The 25,260-nt window shown below is 41.3% G+C and overlaps 1 protein-coding gene across 3 annotated transcripts in view; it reads left to right on the forward strand.

Annotated features, from left to right (window-relative positions):
• The first annotated feature begins 611 nt into the window (after positions 1-611).
• Positions 612-25,260, forward strand: part of MAN1A1 (mannosidase alpha class 1A member 1) — a 198,628-nt gene continuing 173,979 nt past the window's right edge. The window contains exons 1-2 of one of the 3 annotated variants that reach the window (XM_023737188.1): positions 612-875; positions 1,086-1,946. In XM_023737188.1, coding sequence (XP_023592956.1) covers positions 1,332-1,946 — 615 coding nt within the window. In that variant the 5' untranslated portion in view covers positions 612-875; positions 1,086-1,331. The remainder of the gene's footprint in view (positions 876-1,085; positions 1,947-25,260) is intronic. The other 2 variants (XM_023737187.1, XM_004382733.2) reach the window with 2 other exon arrangements.

Below are 25,260 nucleotides of genomic sequence, written 5' to 3' on the forward strand. Positions count from 1 at the left end.
CCAGAACAGACAGAGAGCTCAAAAACTCTCAGGATCACGGCTCTTCGGAGGGACTTCTGGTTTACCTGCTACCGTGCACCGAGGGAATCCCTGCGTTGGTAAAAAGGTGACTGGAGAAAAGACGCACTTCAGAACGACTCAGTGCCCAGGGATCTCCTGCTAAACCCAGCCTTTCCTGGGACTCCCTCGGGGCGGGCCCCGGGGCCAGGCGCTGGTCCAAGAGCCAGGCAGCGAGGTCTCGCATCAGCCAGGCGCCTCCCGGGCACTGGAGGACCAACCACCCTCTGAGACCCGGGCCTAAGGCTAGAGAGGAATAATCTCCCGGACCTCCGCCCGCCTTGTCCTCCCCCAGCCTCCGCCGTAGGTCTGACCGCCCTCCCGGCGCCGCTCCCGCCCGCCTCGCGCCTCCGGGGCTCGAGGCCTCCCCGCCCCAGGCCGGGCCCCTGCAAGGCTGCGCTTCCCGTAAACTCCCCGCCTCAAGCGGCCCCCTCCCCGCCTCGGCACCGCCCTCAAGACCTTGGGCGGTGTGTGATTGGCCCAACAGCACCGTCACTCTCCGGTCGCGTCACCGCCCTCGTTTCCGACCGCCCGGGGACCGGCAGTGGCTTTAGTGCTCGCGGAGCCGCTGCGGAGGGCATCGTGCCGCCTGCTCGTTCGTACTCGCTCGTGGGCCCGCGCACCGCCCACCTGAGCAGAGGGCAGGGCTGCGGAGTAGCGGAGCTGCACGCTGCCGTCGGCCGGGAAGGAGAGGCAGCTAGTCCAGCTCCGACATGGGGAGCTGGCGAAGTTGACAAGCCCCCAACCCACGCTGCACCCCTCTCGCCCAGAGGTGCGCTGCCCCCTCCAGTAGGTGTCCGCACCTGGCCCTGCCCCAGGTGTGCGCTGGACATCCTGCCCCCTGGGGATCCGAAAACTTCACCCCAAGTCCAGAGTGGGTTCCGAGGGCGGTGCCCGGCGCTGGACTTCGGACTTTGAGTCGGGGAGCTGTTCTGGCGGTTCCTGCGGCTGTCGGAGGGCGGAAACCAGCTGGAAATTTGATCATCAACGTTGTAATTACTACGTTTTACCGTTTTCTCTTTCCGCAGGGGCTGCAGCCAGTGGTCTGTCGCGCGTGCTTGCTTGCCAACGGAGGCGCCCCGGAGAGGAGATACGGAGCGGAGTTGTTTCCCCAGGGGAGACCTGCAGCCCAGCCGCGGGGTCTGGACGGTCTGGATGCGCAGGACCCAGACCCGCAGCCGCTGACGCTCGGCGGCGGCGAAGTTTGGCGGCCGAGCGGCGCGGCGCGGGGCCAGTGGGCAGCGGGCTGCCCCGCGGCCGCGGCGGCGGGAGCGATGCCCGTGGGGGGCCTGTTGCCGCTCTTCAGTAGCCCAGCGGGCGGCGGCCTGGGCGGCGGCCTGGGCGGGGGTCTCGGCGGCGGCGGCGGCAGGAAGGGGTCCGGCCCCGCTGCCTTCCGCCTGACGGAGAAGTTCGTGCTGCTGTTGGTGTTCAGCGCTTTCATCACGCTCTGCTTCGGGGCGATCTTCTTCCTGCCCGACTCCTCCAAGCTGCTCAGCGGGGTCCTGTTCCACTCCAGCCCCGCCCTGCAGCCGGCCGCGGACCACAAGCCCGGTCCCGGGTCGCGCGCCGAGGATGCGGCCGAGGGGCGAGCCCGGCGCCGCGAGGAGGGCGCGCCCGGAGACCCGGCGGCCGCCCTGGAGGACAACTTGGCCAGGATCCGCGAAAACCACGAGCGGGCTCTCAGGGAAGCCAAGGAGACGCTGCAGAAGCTGCCCGAGGAGATCCAAAGAGACATCCTGCTGGAGAAGGAGAAGGTGGCCCAGGACCAGCAGCGTGACAAGGCGGCGTCCAGGGGACTGCCCCAGGTGAACTTCGTGCCCCCCATCGGGGCAGAGGGCCGGGAACCCGCAGACCCCACCATCCGCGATAAGAGGGCGAAGATCAAAGAGGTGAGTGCACAGTACCAGAAATCTCTCCCGATGATTCGTATTTTTCTCAGAAGAAATACCAAACCATTGAAACGCTTAAGACTGCAATATTACACTGTAGGGGAGATGGAGTTTTTCCCCTTCCACCCGGTGCGTGTCAAAGGCTTTTTCATTTTCATTTTTCAGAATTATAGTAGATGTGGCCGGTTAAATCCGTTGCTTTTAACTTGTCTGTTCTGGAGCATAAGCCATACGATGTAGATTTAAATTCATGGATAGGTGGTCTACAAACCTCCTCTTTCACTGGCTGCTGCAGAGTTAATCGGCCCTGAGAACAGTAACAAACAGTGAAGGTGTTAAATAGCTTCCTGATGTGGCTTGGACGTGGCTTTGAAATGAAGTTTGGATATAAAGCATCAATCCTGTGTGATGAAAGATTTTCACAGCAAGCCAGCACACCTTGGCATTATTCTGCCAGCTGGCATCGTGTGTATAGGCTGTAAAGGTGAAACTGGAGAACTTCAGTTCATAGGAGGTATACAGTTTTTTCCTTAAAAAAGAATTTAAAAAGCCATCTTCTGACTCTTGTACAAACAGAAATACTGTATTCCCTGTGATGCAACAGGTTTGCCTTCATGGTAGCACAGTGATGACAAACTTAATCTAGGATAAACGTGGACTTTGATAAGTCTTTTATAATTTATTTCAGGTAATTTTCAGCTAGGACTTGTAACGTGATTAATTCATGAGCGGCTTAAAGCTGAAGGGGACCTAAAAATCATTTCAGCCTGTTCTTTTAAAGGTGAAAGAGGGATTTGTCCAGGGCCTCAGAGCCATTTAGTGACAGAGTCAGGACTTGAAGCCCATACTTCCTCCTGGTCACCTGTCTCCAGGCTCTCTGTGGCATGCCTCCTTTCACAGCTACTCTATGTGAAACTGTGCTGTCCGGCATCCAAGAGCTGTAGGAACCATATTAAAAGCATTTCATTCCAAATCTGCATTCAGTTTTCTCAAATAACGTCATGAATGGAAGTAGTATTTCTGTTATTTTATTTTAAATATGCAGAGACTTTGTAAAAATATCTTTTGTGTTTTGCCATTGGGTAGGTAATCAAGAAAGGAAGATTCTTGATCCCTTGTTTGCAAAGAGTGAACAGAATTTTGAAGTGGTGAAGAGGTGTTGCTGCAGAATGAAGGTGGCTCAGTTGTCATAGGATTTGTGACTTTAAGACCAGATGAATTTGGTTAAGCTGAAAATGAGCAAGTTAAAATAACATTTGGACCCCTTTTAGGTTACCTTACTCAGGATGCCTTCATGTCTCTTGTGCATATAGCTTCCTTCCACAGTCTGTTAGTATTTCTGCTTCTTTCAGAGCTCTCCTCAGCCATAGAACCCATCCAGACTTGGAGGAATGGATTCAGCTCTCCCTGTCAACTTCTGCCTAGCAGTTTCCCTTTTCCATGAAATCCTGTCAGGGCTAGGAAACCAAGGGGGGGGGGAAGGAACAATGACTCCACCTCTCCTCAAATATCTCCCTCTCATCCTCATCTCCAGCCCTCTTAAAAATACCCAGCCGAAATGCGTAGGTACCTGCCTGTTTCCCTTTAGTTTGAAGCAGTGTAATTCACATGTTTCATGCCTGTGGATTTATTTGAGCTGCCAGTGCAGATTACAATTGTGGTGTCATAGGAAATTGTTTTAAATACTAAAGACGCATAGATGTTAAAAAGTCTGGTACTAACCAAAATAAATAAATAAATAAACCCGTTGCTGTCGAGTCGAGTCCAACTAATAGCGACCCTATAGGACAGAGCAGAACTGCTCCATAGAGTTTCCAAGGAGCGGCTGGTGGATTCGAACTGCCGACCTTTTGGTTAGCAGCCATGACCAGTAGTGATTAAAAGTGCAGTTAGAGGTAGAGCAGAAGCAGTGGGACAGCAGCAGTCAACTCAGGATGGCATACTAACAGTATGAGTATTTGTCTCCATCAAAGCTATGTCTCTAATCAAAAGGTCTTAATTAACTCTGTAAAGAAAATTTATGTAGACTTCTGTGTCAGTGTGGTGCTAACATCTTACCACCTAGATGCTTTAAAACTGCTCAGTCTTGCATAAAGTGGTGGAACTAAATGTGTTCTTTAAAATTCTATGTTCCTGTGAGAATCGAAAAGAGCCAGCATAATTAGCTTCATTATTTAGTCAGAGGCTAACGGGAAGAAATGGATTATGATTTTCCATCAGATTAGTTCAGGGAGATGTGTTCCTTTGTAAGCCTCCCAAAAGTCACTCATGGCTCTTCTAAAGCCAAACTGTAAATGTTCGGTTTTAGAGGCAAAAGAGTTGTTGCCCATTGTGAATAGGGCACTGGACTTTGACTTTCCATGTTTAGGTTCTGTTTCAGGCACCACTGTCGACTCCTTGTCACGGACCAATGAATCTTCGCCTTGAGTTTATTTTTTATTGGCCCTGTATTTTCTAGTTCTCTTTATGTATTTTTCTGTTATACCTGAGTGCTCGTACAATTTTATAGTTAAAATTTAGAAGGTATAGACAAGTCTAACATGTTGGAAGCTTGGACTATACTTTCTGAATCAAACTCTTATTTTGTAAATTTAGTTTAAAGATAGCCAATACTAATTTTATATTGCAAAACAATTAGGTAACTGGTACTGTGGTAAATTTTAAACAATTCTGTCCCTTGGGGAGATGGTCTGTTAATTTCACATAGGTCATTGCCTAGCACCCTTCACAAAAAGGTGTTACTTAAGTGCTTTCCAGTACTAATTTGATGAATGGTAAATGTTCAATGTAAAACTTCAAATTGAAATTAGAATCCTTCCCCACAAAAAGCAAGATTTGTAAATAAATCCATTAACTCTGGAATTTTCCTTAAATTTATAATGCATAGTGCATATTTATTGTAATGAGTTTTATCTTTTAAAAATTGTACTCAAATTGTCATTTGTTGTAAAAAACAGCATAAGAATAATGAAGCACAGAAGTTAAAACAGTACAATGGAATTTTCAGAAAAATAGTTCATTTCCCCTCTCCTCTTCCACCCCTTTTATTAAAATCAAGAGGTCCCCCCCAAAGTCTACACGATGAGCCCACACTATTCTTTAGGATTAGGGCCCTAACTTATTTTGGAGGAGGAAGAATTTTTTGTTTTTTGTTTTTCATTTCCTAGAGTTAATGAGGAGTCCCTGAGTACTAGGGGCTGGAGATAGTCAAGTTGTCAGACAAGTTGTCAGAGGGATTCTTCCTTCTTAGACTGGAATCCTCACCAGTTTAAGTAGGGAGTGTGCAAGCTGGCAGCCACCCTGGAGGTTCTCAAGTAAACAATCAATCTGTAGTCAGCTGTGGGGTCAAAGTCATCTTCACTCTATTTTTCAAACAAGGTTTTATTTTTTTATTCCAGACCCATATATACAACCATGTGTTTTAAATTTGAAGACCTGACTCAAAAGGAGCTTAGATACCCTTGGGTTGCCTGCCTGTTCCACTGCTCACCCTGCTGTGTAACACACTTCGTATTGAACATAAGCAAATGTGAGATTTTCCTGGTCATAAGACCCTTCCCAGAGCAGGTAGGACATGGAGTGTTGTAAAGGTCTCTCTTTAACAAGTAGATGAATAAATTAAGACGTCACGGTTAAGTACTGGACTAGATGCTGACCGTTAAATGTTAATATCTAAAAACAAGACAAGAATAGTTGATTTATGTTCAGTGTAGTTTTTTGTAAGCTAGTGATAAATGGGAGTATTATATCTACCTCTTACCAGGTAACTAAAATTCTGAGCTGTATATAGAACTTAAAAACTAGTTAAGAGTATGAAAAGGATTAAAGAAGTACATTTTCAAATAATAATGCATCTATTTCTTAGGAAGCGGATCAGCTACATCATCTTGAGAAATTTATCCTAGAGATTTCACATGTGTAAAAAATGCATTTGTGTGAGAACTGAATTTGTTGGAATTCACTGGAGAATTTACATATTTGAGTTAAATTATTTCATGAACTGTGGTAGTATAAATTTTTCATTAAAGACAGTAGTAAGCATGCATCTCAAAGTCAGAGAAGAATACCTGCAATCTGGGTGAGTGATGAGGGCTAAATAGACACAAAAAACAATTGCTGTTGTGTTCGACTCATGGAAACCCTATACGTACCATAGTAGAACTGTGCTCCATAGGGTTTTCAATGGCTGATTTTTTTGGAAATAGATCACCAAGCCTTTCTTCCAGGGCACCTGTGGATGGACTAGAACCTCCAACCTTTAGGTTAGCAGCCAAGTGCATTAACCATTTGCACTCCCAGGGTTCCAGATATAAACAGATAGATCTGAATTACTCTGGAACCTACCTACAGCTCATAGTCTAGTAGAGTAGCTGTAGCCTTTTAACTTCTTTATAACCTACCAAAACCAAACCAAACCCACTGTTGTCACATCAGTTCTGACTCATAGTGACCATATAGAACAGAGTAGAACTGTCTCATAGGGTTTCCAAGGCTGTAATCTTTATGGAAGCAGACTACCAAGTAGCTGGTGGGTTCGAACCGCCAACCTTCTTGTTAGCTATGAGCGCTTAGCCACTGTGCCACCAGGGCTCCTTTATAATCTATAAATGCATAAAAATGTGTTTGTTGAAGATTTTTTTTTTTTTTTTTACTGTGCTTTAGGTGAAACTTCGCAGAGCAAATTAGTTTCTCATTCAACAATTTATTCACAAATTGTTTTGTGACCTTGTTTGCAATCTCCACGATGTGTCAACGCTCTCCCCTTCCTCATTCCAGTTCCCCATTTCCATCTGTCCATTTTTCCTGTCCTTTTCCTGCCTTCTTTTCATTGCTTTTGGACAGGTATTGCCCTTTTTGTTGTGTATGCATGATTGAACTAAGAAGCACGTTCCTCATGTGTGTTATTGTTGTTTTATAGACTTGTCTAATCTTTGGCCAAAGGGTGAACTTTGGGAGTGGGTTTAGTTTTGAGTTAAAAGGGTATCCTGGGGCCATAGTCTTGGAAGTTCTTCCAGCCTATGTCAGACCAGTAAGTCTGGTCTTTTGTGTGTGTGTGTGAATTTTAATTTTGTTCTACATTTTTCTCCTGCTCTGTCCAGGACCCTCTATTGTGATCCACATCAGAGTGGTTGGTGGTGGTAGCCGGGCACTGTCTAGTTCTTCTGGGCTCAGGCTGGTGGAGGCTGTGGTATTTGTGGTCATTTAGTCCTTTTGACTAGTATTTCCCTTGTGGTTTTGGTTTTCTTCTTTCTTCTTTCCTCCGGATAGGATGGGACCAGTAGATGTATTTTAGATGGCTGCTCGCAAGCTTTTAATACCCCAGATGCTTCTCAAAGATGAATTTTAATTTGTCAAAATAGGAACAGCCACCCTGTGGGTCCAAAGATAACTATGAAATGATTGGCAAAGCACCCTCTCCCCTAAGTAGATGAAAATGGTAAAGGAAATGCCTATGTCTAGTATTTTAGGGAAGAGATAACTTCTGTGAGGAAACTAATCCTTGATTTTGCCCTCAGTATACCTAGCCTAGTGCCTTTGTTGGTGTTCAGTAATTGAACTACCTAATTACCTCACTCCTCAGCCCTCAATCTGTTAAAAAGCCATTTACATAAACTACAAATTATTTTTTCTAATACCAACAATATGTCACAAAAACTGACTTTAATCTCTAATTTTTAAAACTAAGCATATGCTGTATGTCATAACGTATTGTTGCTCTCTATGTCATAAAGTATTGTAGCTGTACGGGACCTTAGAGATAGCTGGGTTCTTGTATTTTAGAATAATTTTTTTAAATCATACTAGTGACATGATTTAGAAGATTTCTTTTTAAAGTCACCGATTGAAAGTTTGGAATGACATCTTTTTATAAATATCTCTGCAGGAAGCAAAGGCATGTGTAATCATTCAGTTGAATGTTCTTTATAAAAAGAGATGTGGAGGAACAGGAGAAGAAAGGAAGGGAGAAAGAGTGTCGTCTATACAAACAGTAGGGGGCACACTGAGAAGAGGGATGTGACAACCTGGGGGAGGTCTTTCAAACTGTAAACATACATGCTCTTCTGACATGACACTTTTGTTGCTGTGTGCCATCAAGTCGATTCCGACTCGTAATGACCCTATATGACAGAGTAGAACTGCCCTATAGGGTTTCCTAGGCTGTAATCTTTAGGAGAGCAGATTGCCTCTTTTCTCCTGCAGAGCCTCTGGTGGATTCAAACCACTGACCTTTCAGTTAGCAGCCAGGTACTTAACCATTGTACCACCAGAGCTCCTTGACATGACACTGATGACAGCAAAAGAATTGACAGCCAAACTGAAGCCCTCGATTTTTAAAAAATCTACGTTAAAAATGCACACAAGTCTGTGGGCCATTCGTTATAGGGGCACACAGTTTTCTTCACCTAAGGAAGTCCTAGAGGTAGGTAGTGTGGTGATTAGAAAGGCAGGTTCTGGAGTCAGATTATCCAGGTCAGATCTGGCCTCTACCACTTACTAGCTTTGGGACCTTCAGTAAATTAGTTAATCTCTTGGAACAGAGCTTCAGTTTCCTCATTTGTAAAATAGGGATAATCATAGTATCCACTTCGTTGGATCATGAGGCTTAAATGAGATAATCCACACAAAGCACTTAGAATAGTGTCTGGCATGCACTGAGGGGCATTAAATGCTTTTTGCTACTATCAAGTCACTGTTCTTAATCACTAACTACAGCTGTTGAGCCAAGATTACATGGCTTAATATACTGTTTAATAAATCAAGGAAGTGGGTAATGAAGTTTCGAAAGGTTATTAAAATAGTTAAAATGAAGTTTTGGTGCTTAAAGGCATACATTTTCAGTTCTTCAAAATGATCTTTCCAAATAGCTGTGATTGTATGACATGTTGTCAGGAGGAACCAGTCCCTGGAGAAGGACATTGTGCTTGGTAAAGTAAAGGTCATCAAAAAAGAAAAACACCTTTAATGAGATGGATTGACACAGTGGCTACAGCAATGAGCTCAAACATAGCAAAGATTATGGGGATGGCATAGGACTGGGCACCATTTCATTCTGTTGTACATAGGGTTGCTTATGAGTTGGAACAGACTCAACAGCCATGGGTTTGGTTTTTTTTTGTTTTTTTTTAAACTCATTTTAACCAGTTACTGTCAAGTCGATTCCAACTCATGGTGACCCCATGTGTGCCAGAATAGAACTGTGCTCCATAGGGTTTTCCCTGGCTGATTTTTCAGAAGTAGATCCATTACAGCATTACTCAGAAGTAGCCAGTCCTTTCTTCTGAGACACCTCTGGGTGAACTCAAACATCCAACCTCTTGGTAACCCAGTGTGTTAACCTTTTGTACTACCCAAGGAGTCCAGTACTTATTTTACATGTAAGAAATAAGGGCCAGTGAACTGTGACTTCCTAAGATTCCCCTATTGCACTAGAGTCTGAGCTGGGCACTGCCTTTTAGCGCCCAGGCCCACTCCCTCTGTGCTATCTGGTCTGTAATGAGAACATATGCTTTGGAGACTGGCTGGACTGACCCTCCTCCCCTCCTCAGACCTGAATGGCTGGCCAGCAGGGAGAGGCCCCACTGAGGCCACCCTGGAGGCAAATAGAACATCTTTGCTTGGTAAGGTATTGTCTGAGGAAGCATTTTTGGCTCATTCCTTTGCGCTGAAAAATGCAGCAGCACTGCTCCACCTCCACTGAGTCCTGATAAAGACTTCTGTGATCATTAAGGTGCTTGAAAGAAAACCAAATGAGATTAAAGCTTAAGAGCATTTAAAAGTCACAGCCCTTATATCTGTTGCAAATAGCCAGGCAGTTGCTTTAGGTACATTATAGCCCAGCAGTCCTGCAGATAATCCAGGACAGAGATAATAAAATTAAAAGAGTGCATGTATCTTTTGTATTTGTTTTAGTCTTGTAACTAGAATGCCCGCCTCACTTTTGTTTTTCTGTCAGTCCATTTTCTCCCTGGCTCTTAAGCTTATCGAAGCCCAGGTCCCCGATTTGCTCCACTCCCTTATGATCACTCTTGCTCTGCATCCTTTCGTATGTAGACATTCAGACCATGTTTTGTTGACTGCATTCATATTTTTTCGTATATTTGTATGTGGGTCTCCAGTTAGGGTGTTCTTTCCCCAGACCTAGGGTGGGTGCTTAGCATGATGGACTTAGTATGAGAGGAGGCCTGGAAATGAGGAGATGAAAGCCTGATGAAGGAAGCTAAGTCTGCAGTGGTGGTATAATAACACAGCATGCCACATACTAAAGCAACCTTTATTGCAATGCTAATGAGGAAGCCTGTTTGTCTAGGCTGGGTTTTTACTAGGAGGTTTTGGGAAAGGGTGTGGCAATATTTGTACACAGGTCCTTGAATGACTTGTGGTTGAGACATGAGCACAGGCCATGCAAAGACCACGAGCTATTGCTGGAGTCTCCATTTTTGCCAGATGCTTCTTCATTGAATGGTCTTTTCAAGGTATCATGAGGAAGGCGTGATTCTCCTGCAGGACAGGTGGGTCTCAGAGATAAGAGGCCAGGGCTTCCAGCTCAGGCTGGGGATGGCCATGTGCAGCCTCCCAGAGTTGATGTTTGAGGCACTTTTGTCTGACCCCGGTTCCTCTTTCACAGAAATATGTGCTGAAGCTACTAAAAGGATGTGTTTTCTCACTGTATCTATGTCAAGGTATAAGGCAAAAGGAGGTTGTTGTTGTTAGCTGCTGCCAGGTTGGCCCTGACTTATAGTGACCCCATGCCCAATGGAACAAATGCTGCCAGGTCCCCGTGCCAGACAGGTCCCATGCCAGACCTGTGATCAGCATGGACAGTTGTGATCCATAGTGTTTTCATTGATTGGTTTTTGAAAGTAGATTTCTAGGCCTTTCTTTCTAGTTTGTCTTAGTCTGGAAGCTCTGCTGAAAGTTGTTCAGCATCATAGCAACATGTAAGCCTCTGCTGACCTGTGGAGTAATTAGGACAGCAGTGGGGTGTGTACTCAGCATCAAAATCTCATTCCCATCTGCCTGAAATTTTACATCTCTTTCATTGAGATATTGATTGCTTCTTAAAGGCTGCTGTTAATAGTATATGGCTTAAGTTGCTCAGCAGAAATTAGTCTGCTTTAAGATTTGCCTTAGCAAGGGAGAGAATGGGTTTGTAGAAGAAGCAAGTGTCTTTCATTGTGTTATTTCATTATAAACTAATGTCTATTTAGGAAAGAAAAATTTGAAAGTACACAGGAGTAGAAAAGAGATAGAAAAAAATCCTTTACAATTTTATTACTCCTCACAAGAACAACATACAGGTTTGTTTTTTCTGCAGGTATAGCTGTAGTATTTATACACTTCTTTAATTTTTTAAAATTTTATTTTCAAATGTCATATTATGACAGTACAATATGTCAAATAAAAGCATCATAGTTTATTTAACCATCCTCTTGGACCTGGACATTTAGATTATTTCCGATCTTTTGTTTTTGTTACAATGCTGAGATAAACACCTTTGTCCCCTAAGTCTCTATCCTACTTTTCACTGCCTCCATCTCTATAAATAGATTTTCCTCTTAAATTCCTGAAAGGGAAATAAATGGGTCAAGGGGTCATAGTACATTCTGAGGGATTATTTTCCAAAAACAATTTATACTCTCACCTATAATATAATGAATGTGATCTATTGAATCTTTATAAATTTCACAGGTGATAGAATGGTATTTTGTATTTTTAATTTGCCTCTATTTGATCAACATTTTCTCTTCTGTTGGTTTACTACTTGCATTTCTTTATTGTAACTTGTATAGAACAAGTAAGTTTTGAAAGGAGCGACATTAGGAAAAAGGCAAAGTTTGGAGGCCCAAAGAGTCGGGCAGCAGAGGAGGTGGATCTAGCAGGCTGTCTGGAGAGACTGAGTTTCCTAGGGGAGGCAGAGTCCTGAAAGGTGATAGCATTTTATAAACAAATGTTAGGATAAGCTGGTGACAATGAAATTTGCATCCTTCCTGGGTTAGACAGCTAGAATAAACAGTATGTGTTACTGATGGGAGCCCTTACCTGGATTGGGAAGTACTTTGGGATAGCTGGCTTTCTTTTCCGAACACATTGTTAGATTATAGTTGTTTTTTTGCATTAGATATTGGAGGAAGGTATTGACCTCTCTGGATATCTGAGGAGATGGAGAGGGATATGTCTCTTTTTAGAATTTATCAGGATGACTTCCTAACATTTTAAAGTTGAGGATAGTCCAAATAGAATTTCAGAAGTGATTTAATGATGCTAGAAAATAGCTAGCCTCATAAAGCTGAATTCTTAAAGAAGAAAAAATAACCAAAACAAGACCGTTAGTAAGATTTCATAACAATATACATTCTTATGTTTGGAGGGAAAGACTAATCATTTGTATATTAGAGGCCTTCATGTTTTAAATAGGCTAACTATGCATTATTTGGTTAAGGCATTTTATTTTAGAAGAAAAGCATGATTTGTTTATGAAGTTTGGGCTGTTTTTCTGGCTAACTCCTTCAAATAAAGAGTTTTTAGTCATGCTTTTTAAGATAGTGAAGAAGTGCATATTTTAAAATATATTTATATTCTGACCTTCGTTAGTTCATAAAAGTCTGCCAAATGCCAGAACTATTTAAATTTGGCTTTGAGACTGTGTTAACATGATGAATAACGATTGACATAAATGACTATATTATTTTTGTAAATTGTGGTTTGAGTTGATGGTAATTTTAGAATATTTAGAATGCGGTTCTGAGACATGTTATTTTCGTATTCAACTAGCAGTGTTACAGCATATCTAGTCAACTACAGGTTTCATCTCATAATTAGAAATGCTTGTGCAGTCCGTTTTGTGATTTCAGGAGTTATTAGCTCAAGTCAAGAATTTTATAAGGCACTTATTAAGAAGTGTAAAAGGAACTTTATGTAGTAAAAAGGATACTTTATAATTGGCATGTATTTAATACATTGTATACATTCATTTGTATCAGGCAACTTTGGTTAGTCTTCATTATTTAATCCTCCCAGAGGCTACTTAACTTTGAATCTGTAATGAAGAATTCAGTAGCTTTTAAAAAGAAAAGGGACTTTGAGGAGCATAAAAAATGATGATGATTTAGTAACTACTGTTGAAAGCAACTTTAGCAGGTTGGATAAAAATTATGATTTATTAACTGTTCTGTCAGTGATAAGATAAAGCAATAGTGTAGGTTAGAAGTACTTCTGTTTGCTCACACTTCAAGACTACAGAATTTCTGTGACGTTGGCTTTCATAGTTGTGGATCTCTTCCACAGCTATCATGCTGTATAGTACAGCCAGCTTTGGGCCTCAACCATAATCGGAGCCTAGTAAATATTTGCTGAATGAACGCGCTTTTTTAAACAAACATAGCTGAAGGAGTTAATCAGGTTAAGTGTAACTCCCCTGTTAAACAATCACATATTCCAAAAGTGGTGTCCACTCATCTTTGGAGTTCTTAAATGCGCTCATGGGCTGTAAGCCATTGTCCTTTGAGGGGAGATTTTATTTTTTTACAATAGTCAAAAGTCATTCAGAACCAAATCTAGTAATAAAGAGGGCAATGAAATGTAGGAAATACTTTTTTTGAGATTTAAAATTGTTTTTCCAGTGATTTATAAAATGAAAAACCTTTTTTCTTATATGCCTTGTAAACTGGCTTGAAGGTGGTTTAAAAAAATATTTTGAGTGAATGTAACGCTGATGAAATAAATGTAGATACTTGTGAAAGTCTTTGAAGGTCAACAGTTTATTAAGTTCTATTGTTTCATTTACAAATCAGTCTGCTTTATATTCACACACAGCATTTTGTTTTTCAGGTTTGTGATTTTAAAATTAGGTAGAGTCCACTTTCATGTCTGTTCATTATTATCTAGAGTTGTGTTTAATAAAAACTGTTATTTTTCTTATATTTCCATTTTATATATGATATAGCTAATTAAACTTGGTTTTGTTTTGTTTTTTACTTTTTGCTATCCCAGCAATTTTTTTCAGAGACAGAAGTGTTTTTATAAGTAATGCTTCAGAACCACACTGAGATGAAAAGTCATAGATTAGGTGTTATTTTCTACTAAAGGAATCAAAGGTGGAATAAAAATTTTCTCTGTAACAAGGTGTGAGCTCTTGAGAAGGAGAAAGGACCTTGGTCGCAGGGTTTCTGATTCAGTACGTCTGGGTGGGACTCTTAAGAATTTGCACTTTTAATGTGTTCCTAGGTGATACTGATGCTACTGGTTAGGATGACTAGTTTGAAAACCATTGCTCTAGAATGAAGTCCAGACTCCTTAGCCCGCATTTATAGCCTTGTACAAACCTCCCTCAGTTTGCTTCTTGAGTCATATTTTCTATTACTTACTTTGGACTTAAAGGACTCTGTGCTTTAGCTAAACTTGCATAGCTACTGTCTCCAAAGTATACCTAATTTAGGGATTTGCCTTGTTTACTTCATTTCCCTCAAATAGAATGTCTGTCATTTTTTATTTCTGTCCTTGGCCTGTATGTCACTAATTTCACTGGCATATATGCTGTCTTCAGCTAGATTTTAGAACCCCTAAAGTGGAGACACATCTTTCTATCCCATAGACTCATGGGCCAGAATTTGATAGTAGGAGGTGATCTGTCTTAAATATAACCAAAATGAGAGGCAGTTTAAGTATATCACCAAAATTCCTTACAACCTAGTTAGACTGAGGCAATATAGCAGAAGAGACAACCTGCTGAGTCTCCCCTGTCCCCATCTGTGAAATGAGGCTAGTAATTCTCTTTTGCAGGGTCATTGTAAGGATTAAAATAGAAAATGTATGTGAAGCTCTTAGCACAATGCCTGGCACATAACATTCAGGAAAAGAAAAAAAAAAAAACCCAAACCCATTACCATCAAGTCGATTCCAACTGATAGTGACCCTATAGGACAGAGTAAACTGCCCCATAGGGTTTCCAAGGCTGTAATCTTTACTGAAGCAGACTGCCACATCTTTCTCCTGTGGAGCCGCTGGTGGGTTCAAACCGCTGACCTTTCTGTTCACAGCCAAACACTAACATTACATTATTACATCATTCAGTAAATAATACCTGTTAGCAACTATGGCTTGGTAGGAGCCCTGGTGGCACAGTGGTTAAGAGCTCAGCTGCTAATCAAATAGGTGAGCAGTTCAAATCCACCAGCCACTCTTGGAAACTCAACTAGGCAGTTCTACTTTGTCCGATAAGGTCACTATGAGTAATCTACTTGATAGCACCAGATATGGCTGGGTTGAAGTAGCAAGAAAAGAACTAATAAGTAAATTGGAATCCAGAAGTCATTTCCAGGAAAGAAAAGGAAGTTTTGGCTACAGAATTACAGTATTAACCAATAGCTTGTATCTTCTATTGTTGCCACCTGCTTAATTGTTCTTGGCAAAATCCATGCTTCCTGCAGCAGGAGGGTAAGCATCCTTCTGCTTTGTTTCAATTGTTATCCCACAGAAGTGATGCTCACCTTGGGAAAACCTTAGGGAGGGTGTTGAATGGTGCAGTTTCTCATTCATTCGTCAGTATCCTGTTATCTCTGGCTCCCCGGCAGGCTGTCACACACTCTCAGATACGAGGAGAGGAAAGAAAGCATGGGAGAAGAATGAAATCTGGAGAAGTACCTAAAGGGCATAGAAAGAAATACTTTGTGAGCCAAAAATGTTTCATTCAGAGATTCCTACATGGTATAAATTTAGCTCCATAATTAGGCATATGGTGCATTCATTTAGGACAGATCCACATTCTTTATAATAGATCTGTTGATTATTAGAGCTGCTGCAGCTTTAACTGCAGTGGCAGCAGAGTTTCCTAATGCATTTAAAACAAGAATTGAAGAGTGAAATGGAAAACCGAATTAATAATTTGTTCCTGGTTGGTTTTAATCTGCTCTTTATTAACTGTGTAGTTTATGCCTGGAGGAGTAGATTTGGAAGCAGAATACCAGCTAATGTTCTGAAAGTTTTCTTCCTTTATTGGAACATTATACTCTTAAAGACTTTGTGAAGAACATTTTAGCTGAATGTCGTCTTAACCTAAGAGTTGATAGCTAAAAATATAATATAAACAGCTTTTAATCTATGATATAATTTTTAATTTTTAAGTTATTTCATGTTAGATTTCAAAGCAAGAACTAATAAAAAACTGATTAATATAGAAAGGTAAAGGTACTCTTTGCTGGCCACAAGTATACTTTATTCCTCCTTTTTTTTCCTTTTAGCTCATTTTTAACCTCTCTGCGTCTATATTTTTCAATTTTAGAATTTTAAACCTACCTGCAATTCGTAGTAAGGAAAATACAAAAAGTTAAGTCAAAGGATATTTCTTTTTATTTCCCATGCCATGTTAAATGTCTCTAAAGTGGATTGAAAACAAATAACCATAATTTTATAGATTAAAAAGGAACTCTATTCCAAATTATAGCATAGTATGATGAATTGAAATACAGAAGTACAAACCCGTGGTTTAGTGGTGAAGTGGGGAGAGGAGATGCTGTTCTCATCTATTCTTTCTTAATGCTTCTTTAATGTAGTCCCCTTAGAATATGCCTCTGAGTCTGGGATTCAGTGTATTTGTTTCTGTGGTTATAGTTCTCCACCCACCTGTGATCTGGAGAATTACACTCTAAAAGTTTCCTAAGGTAAACCAAAAAGCTAAACCCATTGCCCTCAAGTCAATCTTCACTCATAGTGACCCTATAGAACAGAGTAGAACTACCCCATAGGGTTTCCAAGGCTGTAATCTTCGGAAGCAAACTGCCCCAAAGTGGCTGGTGGGTTTGAACTGCTGATCTCTCAGTTAGCAGTCGAATGCTTTAACCACTGCTGCACCAGGGCTCCTTCCCCTAAGGTAAAACCACTGTAATTTAGGCATTAGGAGGGACTTCCTTAGGGCTGGCAAAAGTTGGACAAACTATAGTGCCAGATATTTGTCTGAGTTAACCAGCTGAAGATTCCTTGTTTGTCAAGAGTACATACCTACTCTGGTTGTATATATTCTTGACAAAAATTTTGACCTAAAATCTCTACATATGGAATCTAACTTTGACTTTGATGTAGAAATAGAAGTTTAGGATTTTATAACCAAATATTCCACAGGTAATTAGGTATTAGTTTTTAGCTCTTTTTTTTTTTTTTAACTGATACTGTTAATCATCTTCCATCCTTCTGTGTTTTCTTTCAGAGAGAGGGGGTACTAATGGCACAAAGGTAGATAGCAGAAGAGTAACAGAAGTGGGATTATATATATTACACAGGTCAGATGACCCGTCCCCTTAGTAATCAGAATTGACTGGCTATGAGCTGGAACCAGCAGCTCTCGGTTCCTGGAATCTTCAGAGGTGAATTCCAGACGTTACCTCTGGCACTCAGACAGTTCACCCTTCCCCTGACCTGCCTGGCACTAGCTGCTACGTTTTAGAATTCCTGAGAGAGAAAGCTGTCTAGTTCCATGATTGGTTAGCATATCTGTGGGGTTTTGGCTCTCAGTAGAAATGCTCAAAAGCTATCTCAGGAAGTAATACTTTAGATTGATTTAAAACCTTATGCATCACCATAGCATTGCTAGTGTTTTCCAAAACACAAGAGGATTTTTGCAGACAGCACTTTTAAGAGCCAATTCCAACGTGGTAAACCAAACTGGCAGGGAGGAAAGGTGCTTCCTCCACCTCCAGGTGAGATCACTGCTCCTGTACTTCACTCTTGAGTACCTTGTCTTCATCCCCAGGGGCCATAGAAGAGAGTGTCTGTTGTATATAATGCACTCCAGAGTTTTCTATTGTTATATAACAAGTCCCCAAGTTAGATGTTTCTTGCTTTGACATGTAAATTTGCCTTATAATTTAAACATGAATTTGATTCCTTAATTGATTATTAAACCTCCGTTAACCACTGCATAACCAGGGCTCTAAATATTTTGCAGGTATATTTGGTTCCATGAATAATAATAATCATTGATAATCGTTAAATGCTTTATCCTTTATTGAGTACAGTATGTTTACATTGTCTACCTTAGTCCTTACACCAAATTCTTATTAAGTAATTACCATGAGTAGCTCTGTTTTGATTCTGATTTTTCATAGCCATGGACAACAATCATTAGAGACTTTTTGTTCAGATTACTGGTTTCTCTTTTCTTTAGGTTCAAATAGAGACAACATTTTAGACTCCACATTTAGTAAAAAGTATAGCTTCTCAGTTATGTTCTAGTATCCGCTCCTTTCTTTCTCCCCAGTAGAACAAGTTTGTCATTCTTGTGCTGAGACTAGTCTCCTTAACTGCTTTTCTGTGTAGCTTGATCTATGATTAAAATGATTAATAACTAGATTTTTAAATCTCAACTTTGAATAAATTTTGTCCCCTTTCTCTGGTATTGTAAGTCTAGAGTAGAGAAAAGCATGCAAGTCATTACAGCATACCTTTTGTTGAGTGTTCACTCTATGTTAGGCATTGTGCTTACCACTTCACATATAGGAAATTGAGGCCCAGAAGGGTCAAGCAAATTGCCCAGGATGACACAGCTCCTGTGTGCCTCACCTGGGATTTGAACTCTAGTCCGTCTGGCCATCACACCCATCTTCCTCCCACTGCACTGACTCCCAGTGGCCTCCTCTCTGCCCCCTAGTGCTTTGGCATCCTTGAGGATCTTACCCACCTTGACTAAAGAACTAGGACTTCAGGCAAAGTCACTCCTTTGTCTGAGAAGAAAGTAGTGGGGAAGTTGGCATTCTTTCCATCTCAGGTTGTGGGAGACAACATCTAATCTTTTTTTGTTGTTGTTTTTTACTTAATTCTGAAAGTAGGGCCTGTGATCAGATTGTTTGGAAAAGCCTCTTTTAACAATAACATTGTGTTCAACAGTAAGCATTATGTTTATTGACGTATATTAGTATGTGTGTATATATCTTAGTTATATGTATGTACATAATATATGCATGATTGTGTATGTATATAATTACATAAAATAATGCATTAATCATTAATGAAAGTAATTGGGAGCTTTGGAAAGTTGTTTAAATCAAAGTGGAGAGAAAGTCTCTCAAAGATATAGTCTAAATTTGCTTCCTTTTCTCCTCCTAGTTGTGGGGCAACTATTCCTCCCAAATTTTAGAATATGTAAACTTGCAATTATTTAATTTTGAAGTGAGAGATTCCATAAAATATGACTATATTCACACAAATGAAATTTGTATTTTAAATTCATAGCGAGCTATACTAGCATAAAAGATTCTGTGAGTCAAAGTAATACATTGTTATTGGCTTGACTTTCAAGCTTTTTATAGAAGTAAAAACAAAGGCCATATGGATTTGGCCCTCCCCAATAGGCCCAGACAGTATAGGGCTTTCTAAAGTATATACAAATGGCAATACAGTAATCATTCACATCCAAATGTTTTTTAATATTGGTTATATATTGTCACTGTATATAATTCTTGTCTTATTCATATGTCTTTATTTTTCCTATAATCAGGTTAAGAAACTTTTTTGACAATACTCCTTCTACAAATATTTAGGAGCACCACCTGTGCAAGGCACTAGGGAGACCACAGTAAGCAAGACAGATATAACACTACCAACATGGTGTCCAATAGCGTAAAGAATAAAAAGACAGTGTGATAAGTGCTGTGGTAGGGGAATTATCAGGTCCCTGGGGTGTGCAAAATCTCAGCTACTAACCAAAAGGTTGGTAGTTGGAATCCACCCAGAGGCACCTCAGAAGAAAGGCCTGGCAATCTACTTCTGAATAGTCACAGCCATTGAGAGCCCTATGAAGCACAGTTCTACTCTGACACACATATGTAGGGGTTGCCAGGTGTCAGAATCTACTCAACAGCAATTAGTTTTTTTATGAGGGTTTTTTTTGGGGAGTGGGAGTATTTGTAGGGCTAGTTAACTCAGACTTTAGGGGTTGAGGAATACTTTCTAAAGGAAAGGAAGTATTAGCGAGACCTGACGATAAATAGGAATTAGCCAGCTGAAGGGCAGGATTAAGAGTGATCCAGAAAGATAGAACAGCATGTGCAGAAAGCTCTGAGATTCACCAAAGACCTGAACCAGGGCAATGTGGCTGAGAAGAGAGTGCTAAGAAATGGGCCTGAGAAGTCAAGCAGAGAATAAGTCTTGCGAGGTATTTAGACTTTATCCTGAGATCATTGGGAGCCATGAGAGGGTTTTAAGATGGGGAAATAATCTCAAATTTGCATTTTAGAGTAAGACTGGAGTCAGGGAGATATGTTAGAAGGCTGCTGCAGTAATGCATATGAGAGGTGATGTTGACCTAAACTTATGAAGTAGTAGTAAGGATAGAGGGAGTGAACAGAATTTCGAGATATTTAGGAAATAAAATTTATAGAACTGTTAAATTTGGACATTGAGGGGGAGAGAAGAGTAAAGACAGTTTCTGGCTTGGACAAGGGGTTGAACGACAATCAAGAACCTGGACAGACCAGAAAGTGTGATGGATTTGGTTTGGGGCGTGTTACATTAAAGAAGCCTGTGGATAATGCCCAAATGGGAGGAGGTCTTTCATAAGCAGTTGGAAAAATATGACAAGCACTGAAAAGAGAGTTCTAGACTAGAGATGGAAACCCTGGTGGTGTAATGTTCAAGAGCTATGGCTGCTAACCAGTAGGTTGTCAGTTCAAATCCACCAGGCGTTCGTTGGAAACTCTATGGGGCAGTTCTACTCTGTCCTGTAGGGTTGCTATGCATCTGAATCAACTCAATGAATGGCAGTGGGTAAGACTAGAGATACCAATCTTGAGACCATCAAGCCATGGAAGTAAATAAGATCCTTAGAAGCCCTAAAGCACATCCACATTTAAGAGAGAGGGCAGAATAAGAGGTGACAGAGAAGGAACAATCAGAGATGTAGGAAGAAAACTAGCAGAATGTGGCACCCTGGAGCATTTTTGCATATTTAATATTTTAAGGAGTGACTCTGTCAGTAGTGTCAAATGCTGCTAAGAGGCAAGATAAGGATTAGAAATTCTCCTTTGGATTTGGTAACAAGGAGGTTGAAGGTGATCTCTACCAGAGCAGTTTCAGTGGAATGATGGGGGGGAAGCCATGTTGCAGAGGAGATAAAGAAGTGCATAGAGAACTTGTTCAAGAAGGCTGCTGTGGAAGGGACTGAAGAAGTGGAGTGGTAGCTGCAAGATGGCAAGGGACAATGGGAAGATTGAATAGAGAAACACAGAAGGCTTACTGGTCACTGCTGAGAGTATTGTTGGGGTTGGCAGCTGTGAACTTCTGACAGTACCCTCTGTTCACTAGTTTGATTTTTCTTCAGCAGGATTCAGCCACTCTGACAAGTCTGGGGAAGCCAGACATGGGGATTGACCTAGGGTTGGGGTTTTCTCAGATGTTTGGAACAGAGGGACGACACATGGTCACCAAGTGTTTGAGAATCTGATAACAAGGCATCACTTACTAGCAAGAAATAGAAATCCATCTAAGACCTCACAGTGCCTGGAAGTATAAATCTGGAAGGTACAGGAACCAGTCCCACTATTCCTCCAGTTTCTTATCCTGGGCTAGTTGATCTGTTTTCTCTAGACATATCTGCTTTATTCTTTCCTCTGCAAACAAGCACTATATGAATAGTCCTCACGTTTACATGGCCTGTGAGTCTCCAACAAGTATCTGAGTCTTAATTCCAAATCCAAGAATGGAGTATCTGACCCATTTTCACTTAGGTGTCTAATCTGCTATGGCAAGGGGGTGGAGTACTGATTTTTAGTACAAATGTAGACATGGTATAGAGACTCCTACGTAAGGGAGAGGAGGGGTTGCCAGACTGCAAAGACATCCCTAACATCTCTGCTGCACCCAGACATCTGCTTTGTTATATTTGTCCTATTGGAAATTTACCTCTTATAGGCCTACTTGTCAGAGATAGATTGTCTGAGGGTTGGTTGTGCTGTGTATTCACTACAGAAAGTTCTGCTTTCTTGAAATGACAGTTCACCAGCATTAGCATCTTCATGTCGTTCCTTTAACTTTGATACAAACATGCCTGCAAAATACTTAACCTGCCCTGAGATGGTACCATTTAATAGATTGTCATATTGGTGCTTCATTATGTGAGGATGCTTGAACGCTTTGACTTCAATGGTGCCCAATTAAGCACTTGCACATGTGTATGCACACACATACGTGCACATGCACATGTGCATACCTAAATTTCATCCCAAATTTATAAAAATCAAGTCTTACATTCGTCTTTTGAAATCCTACCTGTCCAGCTTAAATCTTATCAGCTCCATACTTCTGTCCTTTCAGAATAAAATTATCTCTCGGCTTTTATACCCTGCTTTGTTTACGTCTCTTTAATGTATTTATTACATTCTTACTTTATAACTTTAATATATTTATTACAAAGGCAAAGAGATGAGAGACCTCATGGCTTTATCACTAATTAACAGTCCAACCCTGTGTAAGTTCCCAGTGTCTTTGAGTCTCTTTCTCATCTGTAGAAGTGCTGATAATGCCTGCTTTCAATGGTTGTTGGTAGGAGTCAGTGAGTAAATGGATGCAAAACTATTTGCATGTTAGGAAATCTATGCAGATATTGATTATTTAAGGAAAGAGTTTGGCGGTTCTAAACCCCTGTCTGCCACTTGGGAGTTTATGATATGGCAGTGGGTCAGTTGCAGTTCTTCTTTGTCTTGGGCATGTTGTGTGGTATGTTAGTTTTCTATCATGTCCTAACAAACTTTTACAAACATACCAGCTTAAAACAATGCAAATTAATATCTCACAATTCTACAGGTCAGAAGTCTGGGTACACTTGGTTGGTTTCTCTGCACTGGGTCTCACACGGCTGAAATCAAGGCATCTGCCAGTCTGGGCTCTTACTTGGTAGCTCTAGGGAAGAATCTGCTTATAAGTTCATTCAGGTTGTTGGTCAAAATTCAATTCCTTGCTGGCTACCAGCCGGGAGCCTCTCTCAGTTCCTTAAATCTGCCTGCATTTTTCATTGCATTGTGCACTCCATCTTCAAAGGAGCAACATGGCATTGAGTCCTGCCGAAGCTTACTTTCCTTTCTGCCACATCATCCCCCTCCAGTTGGAGAAACATCTCTGCTTTTAAAGGCTCAAGTGATTATATTAGGCCCACCTGGATAATTCAGGATGCTCTTCCTATTTTAAGGTCATTTTAATTAACTTTAACAAGGAGCCCTGGCAACGCACCAGTTAAGCACTTGACTGTTAACCAAAAGGTTGGTGGTACGAACCCACCCAGCAGCTCTTCAGGAGAAAACCTGACGATCTGCTCCTGTAAAGATTACAGCCTAGAAAACCCTGTGGGGGGAGTTCTACTCTATAGTATGGGGTCACTGTGAGTTGAAATTGACTTATGGCACCTAACAACAACAACAGTTAACTTTAAGGTAATGTAAGGTTACTTTAACCACACCTGCAAACTCGCTTTTGCAATGTGTCTTAGTTATCTGGTGCTGCTATAACAGAAGAAGCACAAGCAGATGGTTTTAACAAAGAAAAATTTATTCTCTCACAGGTTAGGAGGCTAGAAGTCTAAATTCAGGGCACCAGCTCTAGGGGAAGGCTTTCTCTCTCTGTCAGTTCTGGGGGAAGGTCCTTGTCATCAATTTTCTCTTGGTCTAGGAGCTTCTTAGTGCAGGAACCTCAGGTTCAAAGAATGAGCTCTCCTCTCACTGCTGCTTTCTTGGTGGTATGAGGTCCCCATGTCTCTCTGCTCACTTCTCTCTTTTATATTTCAAAGGAGATTGATTTAAGACACAACCTAATCTTGTAGACTGAGTCCTGCCTCATTATCATGACATGACTACCTCTAATCCTGCTTCTTCACATCATAGAGATAGGATTTACAACACGTAGAAAAACCACATCATGACAAAATGGCGGACAATCACACAATACTGGGAATCATGGCCTAGCCAAGTTGGGGGACAGCCATAGGCTGTAGAGTGGAACTCCTCCAAAGGGTTTTCTTGGCTGTAATCTTCACGGAAGCAGATCACCAGGAGCCACTATTTTTTCCATGGAGCCGCTGGACGGGTTCCAGCCACCAACCTTTCGGTTAGGAGCCATCACAAACTGCTTTAGCCACCCAGGCTCTTTCTAATACATACCAAAACCAAACCCACTGCTGTCAAGTTGATTCCGACTCATAGCGACCCTATTGGACAGTGTAGAACTGCTCCACAGAGTTTTCAAGGAGCGGCTGGTAGGTTCGAACTGCCGACCTTTTGGTTAGCAGCCAAGCTCTTAATCACTGCACCACCAGGGCTCCTTCTAATACATAGTAAGTGCTATATATGTTAGTGATTATTATTCTAATTGAATAGTTTATTTTAAACCATTGATTCTCAGCTAGGGTATTTTGCCCTTCATGGGACCTTTAATAATGTCTGGAAATGTTTTTTGTTGTCATATCTTGGGGTGGTAATGCTACTGGCATCTAGTGACTGGAGGCCAGGGATGCTGCTAAACATCCCACAATGCACAAGATGGTTCCCCACAACAAAGAATTATCCACCCAAAATGGCAGTAGTGCCAAGGTTGAGAAACCCTGTTTTAAACCAGTGGCATTTTAAGGTTTTAGTAACAACTTCATTTGTAAATAAGGTATTCATGTTTCATAAGTAACTTTTAGGGGTGAGGATTCATGCTGGAGAGCCCTGAGGATCTGAGTTCCACAATAAAACATTAACTAGGAAAAACTTTTGCTGGTAATTAAAAAAAATCTCATTCTACTTGTCTATTGTTATATATAACACGGATATCACAGGAAAAGAGTGTGCTTAACCTCAAAAATACATCATGAGGGATTAGAACTACTCTGTTCCAATGGAAAATTGATTGGAATTTCTAATTTTCCTTATTTCCTAATTTTCCAGTGAGCTTTCTTCTAGAGATCATAGGAAGGAAATTACTTGAAACTGGGGAATTGCTGTTACTATATATGTGAAAACACAGTGATAATAAAGATAACTACCCACTGTAGTTACCTATTTTGAATTTATCTGCATTGTAGTATATGACTTGCAAGGCCTGAAATGTTTTTGCCTGCGTCATTTTAATCTCTGAATATAATACAAGGTTTGTGTGTTTGCTGTCTTCATTCCCTTCTCGTTCCATTCACACAAATCTAACGATTTAGAATTATATTCCTCAACTACTCCCTTGGGCTCACTGCACCTTACCTCTGTCATGTCCATGTCAAGTTTAATTATTTGAGTTGCTTTCTCATTATCCAAGACCGTATTTATCCATTCTTGCTTTTACAGAATTTGTCCTTTTGATAAGTGGT

Source organism: Trichechus manatus, unplaced genomic scaffold (genome assembly GCF_000243295.1).
Source record: "Trichechus manatus latirostris isolate Lorelei unplaced genomic scaffold, TriManLat1.0 scaffold00098, whole genome shotgun sequence".
NCBI lineage: Eukaryota > Metazoa > Chordata > Mammalia > Sirenia > Trichechidae > Trichechus > Trichechus manatus.